At 40.2% G+C, this 13,442-nt stretch overlaps 1 protein-coding gene across 1 annotated transcript in view; it reads right to left on the reverse strand.

Annotated features, from left to right (window-relative positions):
- The window catches only part of USP3 (ubiquitin specific peptidase 3), a 122,326-nt gene that overhangs the window by 49,232 nt on the left and 59,652 nt on the right, over positions 1–13,442 (reverse strand). The window contains exons 6-7 of the mRNA XM_029575775.1: positions 3,266–3,348; positions 2,535–2,648 (exon numbers count right to left, since the gene is read on the reverse strand). Of these exons, the coding sequence (XP_029431635.1) occupies positions 2,535–2,648; positions 3,266–3,348 (197 nt within the window). The remainder of the gene's footprint in view (positions 1–2,534; positions 2,649–3,265; positions 3,349–13,442) is intronic.

Genomic DNA, 13,442 nt, shown 5'->3' on the forward strand with positions numbered 1-13,442 from the left:
ACAGTAAATTTTAATGCTTGGGGTGGTTTTTTATTTTAAAAAAAAATTAAATGTGCCCCTCCTCCTGTACAAACCCGAAAAACTAATTTTCCTCGTAGTTTGGGGGAAAATCAGTTTTGGGGTTCGGGGCCCCCCGACCCATGACGAATTAGGCAATTTTGTTGAAATTGCCTAATTCGTGACAAACGAATCACATCTCTACTATGTAGCTATTAGCCAGACTTTGAGCAGAGAGGAACAGGCAATGTTGAGATTACTTACCTGATAATCTCCTTTTCCTTAGTGTAGACAGATAGACTCAGAACGAATGGGTACAGTATGCTCGTGCTAGCAGTTGGAGATGGATCTGACGTCAGCACGGGTATATATACCCCCACAGGAAGCGTAGCAACTCAGTAATCTTCCTTGCAAAAGCTGTTATGGATGTGTGTACTGACGCTCAGTGAGATAGTGAAACAGGATTCCCCTGACCGATTGATAGTAGCTGGAGACCGCCAGCATTCACAACCGGAAGGCGTCGACACCTGGCAAAAGGGGACGCTCTTATGTAAACAAATGACATGGCTTACCTTGAAATCGGTGAAACCCATGTACACTGGTAGCTGGGCGGGATGCTGAGTCCATCTGTCTACACTAAGGAAAAGGAGATTATCAGGTAAGTAATCTCAACATTTCCTGGCGTGTAGCCAGATGGACTCAGAACGAATGGGATGTACAAAAGCTTTACTCCCAGCCTGGGCGGGAGGCTGCCTGAGGACCGTGTAGGACTACCCTCGCAAATGCTGTGTCCTCCCTGGCCTGGACATCCAGACGGTAGAACCTGGAAAAGGTATGGAGGGAGGACCATGTCGCCGCTTTACATATTTCTGCAGGCGACAGCATCCTGGATTCTGCCCAAGATGCTGCTTGTGCTCTGGTAGATTGAGCCTTGACCTGTAGAGGTGGAGACTTCCCGGCCTCTACGTAAGCTGCTCGGATAACTTCTTTAATCCAGCGGGCGATGGTGGGCCGAGAGGCCGCTTCGCCTTCTTTCTTTCCGCTGTGCAGGACGAACAGATGGTCTGTCTTTCGTACTTCTTGTGTCAATTCCAGATATCTGGGCAGCAATCTGCCGATATAGAGATGGCGTAATAAACGCCCTTCTTCTGATTTCTTCAGACCTGTCGTGGTTGGCAAAGATATGGTCTGGTTGAGGTGAAACTGTGAGACTACCTTAGGCAAGAAGGATGGAACCGTGCGAAGATGGATAGCCTCCGGAGTGATTCTGAGAAAGGGATCACGGCAGATCAGTGCTTGTAGCTCTGAGATGCGGCGTGCTGAACATACAGACAGCAAGAACACCATCTTCAAAGTGAGAGAACAGAGAGACAGGCCCCGAAGGGGTCTGAAGGTGGACCCCGCGAGGAAATCCAAAACAATGTTGAGGTTCCACAAAGGCACCATTTGTTCTGAGTCCATCTGGCTACATGCCAGGAAATGTTGAGTTTACTTACCTGATAATCTCCTTTTCCTTAGTGTAGACAGATGGACTCAGCATCCCGCCCAGCTGCCTGTGTACATGGGTTTCACCGATTCAAGGTAAGCCATGTCATCTGTTTCCATAAGAGCGTCCCCTTTGCCAGGTGTCGACGCCTTCCAGTTGGGAATGCTGGCGGTCTCCAGCTACTATCAATTGGTCAGGGGAATCCTGTTTCACTATTTCCCTGAGCGTCAGTACACACATCCATAACAGCTTTTGCAAGGAAGATTACTGAGTTGCTACGCTTCCTGTGGGGGTATATATATACCCGTGCTGACGTCAGATCCGTCTCCAACTGCTAGCACGAGCATACTATACCCATTCGTTCTGAGTCCATCTGGCTACACGCCAGGAAAATACATTTTGTACCTCAAAACACATTTTAATTCTGTAAGGCGAAGCAACATTCCCAAAGTTTGAATTGGAATGATAGAAAAACAAAAGCTGTTAATATGGGTATGAAAACATGTTTGAAAATGATGGAAATGCAAGCTCAAATGGCATACTTCAGTTACTGCTAAACAAATGAGTTAAAGCAGAAGGATTTTTTCACTCTGAAGAAGGCTGCGCTCCCTTTCTTAACCAGGTCCTTACAGCAACTTTACATTACATTCTGCAAGTTAAAAATATGAATTGTCTTAATAGACCATTACCAAATATTTCTGACTGTCCATTATCCAGGACTGAAAGATGCAGCAGCTGTTATGGATAAGCCTTCTGGGAAATCCTCAGTTCCGAGAATTGAACATTCACTTAGCTTCAGCATATATGTAAAGAGGACCATATAAAGCCATCTTCAAGATAATGGGCATGTGCGCTCGTTCCTTCTGGCTTCATACAGTTTTTATGCAACTATGACTCAGTTTGTGCTCTCTACTGTAAGCAAACCTGTTATTAATGCAAAATCCATATGTCAGTCTGCTCAATAAGGACGCTGAAAAAGCATTTGACACCAGCCTCTGCTTGCATGGTGAGCTCTGTAGTTAGATGTTGGAAAGTGCGGCCCTCAACTCACACATTATTGTCCCCTTGACTTCGGGTGTGATACGTTCTTCTACCCGCCGTTTTTCCATTTCGCAGCTCCACAGCCGGCAATTCCTTGAAGTAACAGCAAAACTGCTGAATATTACTGTAACACGAAAACAGAGAATACAAGGAAGCTTTCTATGAAGGCAGGTTAAAAAGGTAAGGACAAACACAGAACTTTTCAAATTTCTAATTACTAAAACGGACACAATTAGGAAATCTGGATAGAAGTTATTAATTTTTCCTTTGTACTACATATTAAGCATTCAGTAAGACCTCCTACAGGACACAAAAATATTCTAATGGCATTATTTCCTCAAACTATTTTGCACTGGCATGTGAAAAGTAAAGATTTTATAAGAAGAAATTTTAGTTCTCATCTATTGCTTCCCCTTCCAAAGGGCTTCTACTTTTCAAAGATCAAGATAGCAAACTGGTAGCTTTATTTCTAAATCTATGTTCTCCCTTTCTCAAAAGAAGCTTGTGCTTGACCAACAAATATAAAACGGTTAATACTGAGCAATCCTTATAACCCACGTCTATCCCAAGTTTCTCTCCTCTTCGAGCTGTAGAGAAGCATCATTGCCAATCACTCAAACGGAAATAAAAAAGCTAGGCTGTTAACTACCACTGTATCTAGGATGGGATATCTGCAGCTATTTACATCAACTTCCCCAACAGTTATTTTATTGTAGCAAGCAACTAGAATGTAAGCATTACCTGAGAGACTGAAGGATTGCATTCATGAAACACGTGTTACCCAGATTTCGAAGACCTGTAGCACAGAGGGCACTGGAACTTCCCTATCAAAACAGGAACAAATAAAATAAAAAAAAAAGTCAAGAAATGTAGTTAAAGTTATGCAGTTGTACTAAAGGTCCTAATTATGGCTACATGAAGTAAACGTTCAGCATCATAATGATGGTAGAAAAAAAAAGATTTTTCTATATTAAGGGAGAACTGGACTCTGCTAAATCTGCTACTTATTATGAGTGTGAACTACTAATGCCTCAGGTGCCTACATTTAAAATTATAGTAAGTATTGTGATAGGTAAAATAATTGTGTACAGTGAGGTCAGACTGATGATTCTACAGAAATCCAAAATTCTGATTAGGAATGAGAGACATTACTAATACTGTTTTCTCAATTTTATTAAAACTAGTTTCACACAAAGCTACAAAATGCATCAGCATTTGTGGAAATAAACACAAATGAAGACACTGAAAAACGTTTTCAGAATTTTTGTTAAACATTTAATTAACTGCAAAGTATGCACTTTCAGAAGAACCTCAAGATCTATTAAAGATTTATTCACTTTGATGAACTAGCAGTAAAGAAATGTTGCAGAGTTCACAGTGACTGACATCTCCTGGCCAAAGCAGTTGGCTGCTGTGTTAGTCCACTTGAATACACAGAAATATAAACAATATATATTGATACCTTTTTATTGGACTAACAATACATTTCTTGACTAGCTTTCCAGAGCTAATATTCTTCTTCACGTCAGAATTCAAATGAACCAACACCTTGAATACACCTTGAATACTGTGTACAATTCTGGTCGCTGCATCTCAAAAGAGATATAGTTGCGATGGAAAAGGTACAGAGAAGGGCAACCAAAATGATAAAGGGGATGGAACAGCTCCCCTATGAGGAAAGGCTGAAGAGATTAGGGCTGTTCAGCTTGGAGAAGAGACGGCTGAGGGGAGATATGATAGAGGTCTTTAAGATAATGAGAGGTCTTGAACAAGCAGATGTGACTCGGTTATTTACACTTTCGAATAATAGAAGGACTAGGGGGCATTCCATGAAGTTAGCAAGTAGCACATTTAAGACTAATCAGAGAAAATTCTCTCTCACTCAACGCACAATAAAGCTCTGGAATTTGTTGCCAGAGGATGTGGTTAGTGCAGTTAGTGTAGCTGGGTTCAAAAAAGGTTTGGATAAGTTCTTGGAGGAGAAGTCCATTAACGGCTATTAATCAAGTTTACTTAGGGAATAGCCACTGCTATTAATTGCATCAGTAACATGGGATCTTCTTAGTGTTTGGATAATTGCCAGGTTCTTGTGGCCTGGTTTGGCCTCTGTTGGATACAGGATGCTGGGTTTGATGGACCCTTGGTCTGACCCAGCATGGCAATTTCTTATGTTCTTATGTCAATCACCAGGAAATATAATGAGTGTGGCTGTCATAAGTGAATCATAAAAGGCATTCCAATGATAGAGTGAATGGGAAAAGGCAAGGGAGGTTTGATGGGTGATCAGGTGACAGGCAGTACAATTTTATGGCTCATAATGTGATAGAAGACCTGTCTCGACTTATTATTTTTTTTGTCAGTTCCAAAATATCTGATCCAAAGTCTTGTGTTTTTGGATTATAGTGATCATAAAGTCATTGATGCAGTGGTTTGGTTTTAAAAAAGTGCTCCCTACATAGAGGTGGGCACCTCAGTCTTCTTTGTAGCGTTTGATCTTATGTTTGTGTGAATTGACTCTCTAGCCTTTAATGTCTGGCCTATCTCACCAATGTAGCATGCGTCTTCACATTTTCTGTACTGAACAATATATACTACATAAGAGGCGATCCTACTCGTGCTCCTCCTCTAATGTTGAATGTTTTTCCCATGTGACAATTATAGGGTCCTGTGATAGGTGCTGGCATAGTTTTTGGCGTGGTAGATTGCAGTGGTATGTACAATTTTCTTCTGAGTTTCTATTAGAAGCCTGCTTTATAGTAGTTTTTCCTTCTGATTAGGTTGTTTTCCTAAAAACTGATAATCATGGAGCAGAGAACATTTCTTTCAAGACTTCATCTTACAGGGAGTAGTGGCTGTAGGGGTTTTTTTTAAATGATTTTTTTCCCCCCTAGTTCTGGGTGGTATGTAACTGCAAGTGTTTCTCACTCTGTGGTTTCCCTTTCTTTGTATTGCAATAGATATGTCCTGGGTGTTTTACGTGAACAAGGGATCTTATTGGAGATGATTTGGGGGTTCAAGCCCTTTTGTTTGAAAGATTCAGTCAAGACTTTGAAATGAAGTGTACACCCTTATCTTTTGTATCAGAGCATATACGGTGATATTGTGTAGCTTACCTGGGTGTAATGGACATTTTTGTATGTGAAGGATGGAACCTGGAACTGTGAATGCAGGTACATCTATTAGTCACTTTCCTGCATACAGATGCTTGTAGATAGCCATTATTAATAGAAACTGTGGTATTCAAAAGGTTAACTTTTTGTACACTAGTCCGTTTAGAATCTGATTAAAGGATGGAAGGCATTACAGGAATCGTAAAATTGAGTCTCTTTTCTTCCTTTTTCAAATTTTAAAAATGTCATCAATATCCCAGTAATATCTGAAAGGTCTAGTCTGATGGTTATTCAAAACTGTTTGCCTGAAAAAGCTTGGCATATTGCAATGCCATCCTGGTGGCCATGAATTGTAGATAGATGTCATTATTAAAGCTGAAATAGTTGTGTGCCAGAATGAATTTGACCACCTTTCTAATAGTTTCTTGTGTGTACAGGTGGTCTAGGGTAGATATCTTAAAAAAAAAAAAAAAAAAAAGACTAAACAAAAAAAACAAAACAAAACAAAAAAACTTATCACATGCAGTTGTGCTGTTTGCATGGGGAATGTTGCTAGATGGTGAGATTCTACAACCAGAGTCACTAGGAGGGAGTTAGGTGGTAACTGTTCAATGCTGTTTAACATGTTCAGAAAGTCTCTGGTGTCTTGTTGGAAGCTGTCTGTGGTGTGCGCCAAGGTTTGAGAATTCCCTCTATGTCCAGATATTTCCTCTGGATTTGACTGGTCTGCCACAGTTTTATGCACTTGGGGTAGCATGTAGACAGTGCCAACAGAAGGCTGGGCTGGTATGTTTTTCAGTTCAGTCTATACTTGTTTTAGAAATGTGTTAAGACTTTTCAATTGTTTAGTGTATTCCTTTGTAGGTATCTCAATCAGATTTCTGTGGTATGCGTTGTTTGAGAGCTGTCTGTGCGCCCTTCTATATATTTGCTTGTGTCCATAATTATCAGACAGCCTCCTTTGTCAAGGCTGACATCTCCATGGGGGAGCACTTTTTGTAACCAGGCCACTGCATCAATGATCTTATGGATTAGGATAATCATAAGAAAAAACTTAACACAATTCATAAAACACTTTTGAAGTCAAAATGATCTGACACTTTGGAACTGGCAAAAAAAAAAAAAAAAAAGACTCAAAGACCTGTTGCCTTCTGATTATCCAAACCCGCTCACCCCTTCCCATTGTCATTAGAATATCTTATGATTCACTTATGACAGCCACATTACTTTACATTTTCTGCTAATACATCTTGTGCTCATTTGAATTCTGACCTGAAGAGTATTTGTTCTCAAAAGCTAATCAAGAAATATATGGTTAGTCCAAGAAAAAGGTATTATACATATATAGATACAGAGCTACATAGATAGCTATATACATACATAGGCTTTATTTTTATTTAACTTTTATTTTTGCAACATCTCCTGGGAAGGCAGGAAGGGGATTAACTCTCAAATGTGATGTCTGCAGGTTGAATCCCTCAAGAAACAGGTGGCAAGACTCAAAATCATCTGGGAGAATAAGGGCTATATCGATGAAATGCTTAAAAGTAGTATCAAAGATGGAAAATTCAAGCAGAGAGGAAGGTGAAAGTGGACCACAAGATGACAACTGGACCCAGCTTATTACAGCCACTAAACCCTACACCCCAAATTAGATTTCCCTTGAGTTGAAGAACCAATATGCAGCCCTGGATGTACAGAAAGAGAAACCAACTTGTAAATTCCAAAGTTGCAGGCTCAACAGCCACTGCAGCTACAAGGTGGAGAGTAGTGGTTGGTGACTCGCTTCTGAGGGCAAGGAGGCATCTATCTGCAGACCAGACATGCTGTCCTGGGAAGTGTTATCTGCCAAGTGCCAAAATCTGAGACATTATGAAGAGACTGCCGAAAATCTGCAAGCCTGCTGACTACTATCTGATGCTGCTCATCCATGTTAGCATGAATGATATTGCTAAACACTGCACAGAGCATATCAAAAGTGATTTCACGGCTTTGGGAGAGAGAGTAAAGCAGAAGGAAGCACAGGTGGTATTCTTCTTTGTATAGTTAGTACTGACGAATGTGTTTCAGCATCCTGGACCATGGCATGATGAGTCAAAGATTGCTAAGCAGAGACTGGGTCCATCCATCAAAGAAAGGGCTCAGCATCTTCCAGAACAGAGTGAATTGAGGAGAGCTTTAAACTAGAATAATCTGGGATGGATGAATAAAGCCCTAAAGGTAAGTATAAATACTTAGATAAGTGAATCTTTAAACACTTACAGAGAAATGGGGAAAAAAGAACTTATGGAATGCTATGTACACTAATGCTCTTAGTATAGGAAATAAAAATCCCAGATCTAGAGGCAGCCATGGAAAAGTGGTTAAAATGGCTGCCACAGAGAAATAGTACATGGAAAACAACTGGACTACAGTTATACTGCACTACAATCCATTCAGGAAGGACAAAATATGAGGACGAAGAGTGATGCTATTATATAAAATTATACACACACACAAACACATTAAAGCGAGAGAACTGCAGGTCTTATGAGATAAGAAGGCAGCACTATGGTTTACTCTGAAAAGAAGGAATGGAACATCCATATTATATTGGTGTGATATACAGACCTCCACAGCAAGCAGAAGAAACAAATAGATTTTCTTGGGAGGATATTTACAAAATTAGTATGAAAGATTAGGTGCTATCATTAGGCTATTTCAATCTGCTAGATGTTGATTGGACATCCTATCTATGAAGTCATCTAAATGCAATAAGTACTATTCCATCAATTGGTGATGGAAGCGATATGGAAGGGGGCAATACTGGACCTGGAGCTTTCAAATGGGGAGTGCTCCTGATGTCATAGCGGGTGATCACCAGATGGTGTGCTTCAGTATTGGAACACAGGCAGTGAAGGTTTATTCAAAGGCAAGGGTCCTAGACATCAAGAAAACTAACTTTATTAAAATAGGGGAGTTCCTCAGAGTAGCTGGATGGGAAAATTGAGGGGTATTGGAAGAGCAGAAGGTCAAAACTAAGGATACAGTAAGGGCAATTAACCTTTTTGTTAAAGTTTAAAGAAACATAGGTAAGAGGAAAATAAGGCTGCTATGGTTTTCTAAAAAGATAGCTGAAAAAAGTGAGGGGAAAAAAAAAATAGTATTTATACAAGAGATCTCAGAAATAGAAGACCGGCGACAATACTGGAAAAACTGTCTGGACAGCAAAGATGCAAACTGAAGAAAAATTAGCTAATACAGTAAAACAGGGGACAAAACTTTTAAAAACAAAGCCTTGTAAAAGTCTTCACAACCCTGTACATTTTTCACATTCTGCTGTCTAAAAAACTACAAATCAAAATGCATTAAAGTAACACTGTTTCATTGATCTACACAATACATTCTCATCATGAAAAAATAATTACAGAAATAATCCAAAAATAATTAAGACTATAAAAAATGAGCTAGATATACATGCAAAGGAGGCAGAACATGCAAATCTCTCTCATATATATTAAGAACATAAGAAATGCCATGCTCGGTCAGACCAAGGTCCATTGAACCCGGTATCCTGTCTCCAACAATAGCCACCCCAGGTCTCAAGTATCCAGCATATTCTAAAAAAGTAGATCTATTTCTCATTACTCACTCAGAGACAACACTGGCTTTCCCTAGTCTACCCGACTTTCAGGCCAATACAGTAGTGTGCTCCACCCACGTTTGGACGCGTGTTGGATGTGCTAGCTTTACCCCTTATTCAGTAAGGGGCAATAGCGCGTCAAAAACGTGCGTCCAACCCCCCGAAACTAATAGCGCCCGCAACATGCAAATGCATGTTGATGGCCAGTCATTCTCGCGCGATACAGAAAGCAAAATGTGCGGCTTTGCTGCACATTTTACTTTCAGAAATTAGCGCCTACCCAAAAGGTAGGCGTTAATTTCTGCCGGCGTTAAAAACTGCTTTTCTGTGCACCCACCGACTTAATATCATGGAGATATTAAGTCGGAGGTCCCAAAAGTTAAAAACAATTTAAAAAATTTAAAAATCGGCCCACAGCTCGCAGGTTGAAAACCGGACGCTCAAATTTTGCCGGCGTCCGGTTTCCGAACCCGTGGCTGTCAGCGGGTTTGAGAACTCACGCCGGCAAAATTGAGCGTCGGCTGTCAAACTCGCTGACAGCCGCCACTCCTGTCAAAAAAGAGGCGCTAGGGATGCGCTAGTGTCCCTAGCGCCTTTTTTTTTTACCGCGGGCCCTAATTTGAATAACTTTTTTTTCTGAATCGCGCGCACAGAGAGAGAGTGGCCTGTGCACGCACCCGCTCTCCCGTGATTTTTACTGTATCGGCCTGTTAATATTTTATAGACTTTTCCTCCAGGAACTTGTCCAAATCTCTTTTAAACCCACATTATTCATTGTAGATACCCTGAAAACCAAAGTAGTTAGGGGAGAATTAGAATGTATAGCAGTGAATGACGTCATAGACTTAATTGGCATCTCAGAGACATGGTGGAAGGAGGACAACCAATGGGACAGTGCTATACCGGGGTACAAATTATATCGCAATGACAGAGAGAAGCACTCGGGAGGAGGTGTGGCGCTTTATGTCCGGGATGGCAGAGTCCAACAGGATAAACATCCTGCATGAAACTAAATGCACAATTGAATCTTTATGGGTAGAAATTCCTCGTGTGTCGGGGAAGACTATAGTGGTAGGAGTATACTACCGTCCACCTGGTCATGATGGTGAGATGGACAGTGAAATGCTAAGAGAAATTAGGGAAGCTAACCAAATTGGTAGTGCGGTAATAATGGGAGACTTCAATTACCTCACTCTAAGACGTTATGAAATCCCAATTTTTTCTTCAATGTGCAATATTTCAATGTACAGTATTTCATGGACTGGACCTAAGGACTAACTGTCTTCTGAGCGAAACAGCTCCCTGGCGTGGCAGTGCCCTTGAAAGAAGTAACCCCTGAGCAACGTATAAGGAAGGTATCATTCCACATTTATTTTTAAAGAAATATTTCAAGAAACTAAAGAAAAAAATTACTAAAGAAAAAGTTAACAATAAAGGACTTGGACCTATGATTAAATGTGATCCGGTGTGGCAATACACGAAGCGAAAATTGCTTGTATGCCTATGGGTGTTATGAAGGTCCTCTATATAAAGTAATATACATGAAATACTGTACATTGAAATATTGCACATTGAAGAAAAAATTGGGATTTCATAATGTCTTAGAGAGATATTGTAGCTCGTTGTGTATCAAGATTAGCTGTTATTTTCTGGTGTGAGACTTCAATTACCCCAATATTGCCTGGGTAAATGTATCATCGGGACACGCTAGAGAGACAGTTCCTGGATGGAATAAAATGATAGCTTTATGGAGCAATTGGTTCAGGAATGATGAGAGAGGGAGCAATTTTAGATCTAATTCTCAGTGGAGCACAGGATTTGGTGAGAGGTAACGGTGGTGGGGCCGCTTGGCAATAGTGATCATATGATCAAATTTGAATTAATGACTGGAAGGGGGACAGTAAGCAAATCGACGGCTCTCATGCTAAACTTTCAAAAGGGAAACTTTGATAAAATGAGAAAAATATTTAGAAAAAACTGAAAGGAGCAGCTACAAAAGTAAAAAGTGTGCAAGAGGCATGGTCATTGCTAAAAAAATACCATACTAGAAGCACAATCCAGATGTATTCCACACATTAAGAAAGGTGGAAAGAAGGCAAAACGATTACCGGCATGGTTAAAAGGGGAGGTGAAAGAAGTTATTTTAGCCAAAAGATCTTCATTCAAAAATTGGAAGAAAGATCCAACAGAAGAAAATAGGATAATGCATAAACATTGGCAAGTTAAATGTAAGACATTGATAAGACAGGCTAAGAGAGAATTTGAAAAGAAGTTGGCTGTAGAGGCAAAAATTCACAGTAAAAACGTTTTTAAAATATATCCAAAGCAGAAAGCCTGTGAGGGAGTCAGTTGGACCGTTAGATGATTGAGGGGTTAAAGGGGCATTTAGAGAAGATAAGGCCATCGCAGAAAGATTAAATGATTTCTTTGCTTCGGTGTTTACTGAAGAGGATGTTGGGGAGGTACCATACTGGAGAAAGTTTTCAAGGGTAATGATTTAGATGGACTGAACCAAATCATGGTGAACCTAGAAGATGTGGTAGACCTGATTGACAAACGGAAGAGTAATAAATCACCTGGACCAGATGGTATACATCCCAGAGTTCTGAAGGAACTAAAAATTGAAATTTCAGACCTATTAGTAAAAATTTGTAACCAATCATTAAAATCATCCATTGCACCTGAAGACTGGAGGATAGCTAATATAACCCCAATATTTAAAAGGGGCTTCAGGGGCAATCCGGGAAGCTATAGACCGGTTAAGCCTGACTTCAGTGCCAGGAAAAATAGTGGAAAGTGTTTTAAACATCAAAATCACAGAACATATAGAAAGACATAGTTTAATGGAACAAAATCAGCATGGCTTTACCCAAGGCAAGTCTTGCCTCACAAATCTGCTTCACTTTTTTGAAGGAGTTAATAAACACGTGGATAAAGGTGAACCGGTAGATGTAGTGTACTTGGATTTTCAGAAGGCATTTGACAAAGTTCCTCATGAGAGGCTTCTAGGAAAAAGTAAAAAAAGTCATGGGATAGGTGGTGATGTCCTTTCGTGAATAACAAACTGGCTAAAAGACAGGAAACAGAGAGTAGGATTAAATGGACAATTTTCTCAGTGGAAGGGAGTGGGCAGTGGAGTGCCTCAGGGATCTGTATTGGGACCCTTACTCTTCAATATATTTATAAATGATCTGGAAAGAAATATGACGATCAAATTTTTAGATGATACAAAATTGTTCAGAGTAGTTAAATCACAAGCAGATTGTGATAAATTGCAGGAAGACCTCATGAGACTGGAAAATTGGGCATCAAAATTTAATGTGGATAAGTGCAAGGTGATGCATATAGGGAAAAATAACCCATGCCATAGTTACACAATGTTAGGTTCCATATTAGGTGCTACTACCCAAGAAAGAGATCTAGGTGTCATAGTGGATAACACATTGAAATCGGTTCCGTGTGCTGCAGCAGTCAAAAAAGCAAACAGAATGTTGGGAATTATTAGAAAGGGAATGGTGAATAAAATGGAAAATGTCATAATGCCTCTGTATCGCTCCATGGTGAGACCGCGCCTTGAATATTGTGTACAATTCTGGTCACCGCATCTCAATAAAGATATAGTTGCGATGGAGAAGGCACAGAGAAGGGCTACCAAAATGATAAGGGGAATGGAACAGCTCCCCTCTGAGGAAAGAATAAAGAGGTTAGGACCTTTCAGCTTGGAGAAGAGACGGCTGAAGGGGGATATGATAGAGATGTTTAAAATCATGAGAGGTCTAGAACAGGTAGATGTGAATCTATTATTTACGCTTTCGGATAATAGAAAGACTAGGGGGCACTCCATGAAGTTAGCATGTGGCACATTTAAAACTAATCGGAAAAAGTTCTTTTTTACTCAACACACAAACTCTAGAATTTGTTGCCAGAAGATGTGGTTAGTGCAGTTAGTATAGCAGTGTTTAAAAAAGGATTGGATAAGTTCTTGGAGAAGTCCATTACCTGCTATTAAGTTGACTTAGAAAATAGCCACTGCTATTACTAGCAACGGTAACATGGAATAGACTTAGTTTTTAGGTACTTGCCAGGTACTTATGGCTTGGATTGGCCACTGTTGGAAACAGGATGCTGGGCTTGATGGACCTTTGGTCTGATCCAGTATGGCATGTTCTTATGTTCTAGTTAACAT

This window comes from Rhinatrema bivittatum, chromosome 13 (assembly GCF_901001135.1).
Source record: "Rhinatrema bivittatum chromosome 13, aRhiBiv1.1, whole genome shotgun sequence".
Classification (NCBI taxonomy): Eukaryota; Metazoa; Chordata; class Amphibia; order Gymnophiona; family Rhinatrematidae; genus Rhinatrema; species Rhinatrema bivittatum.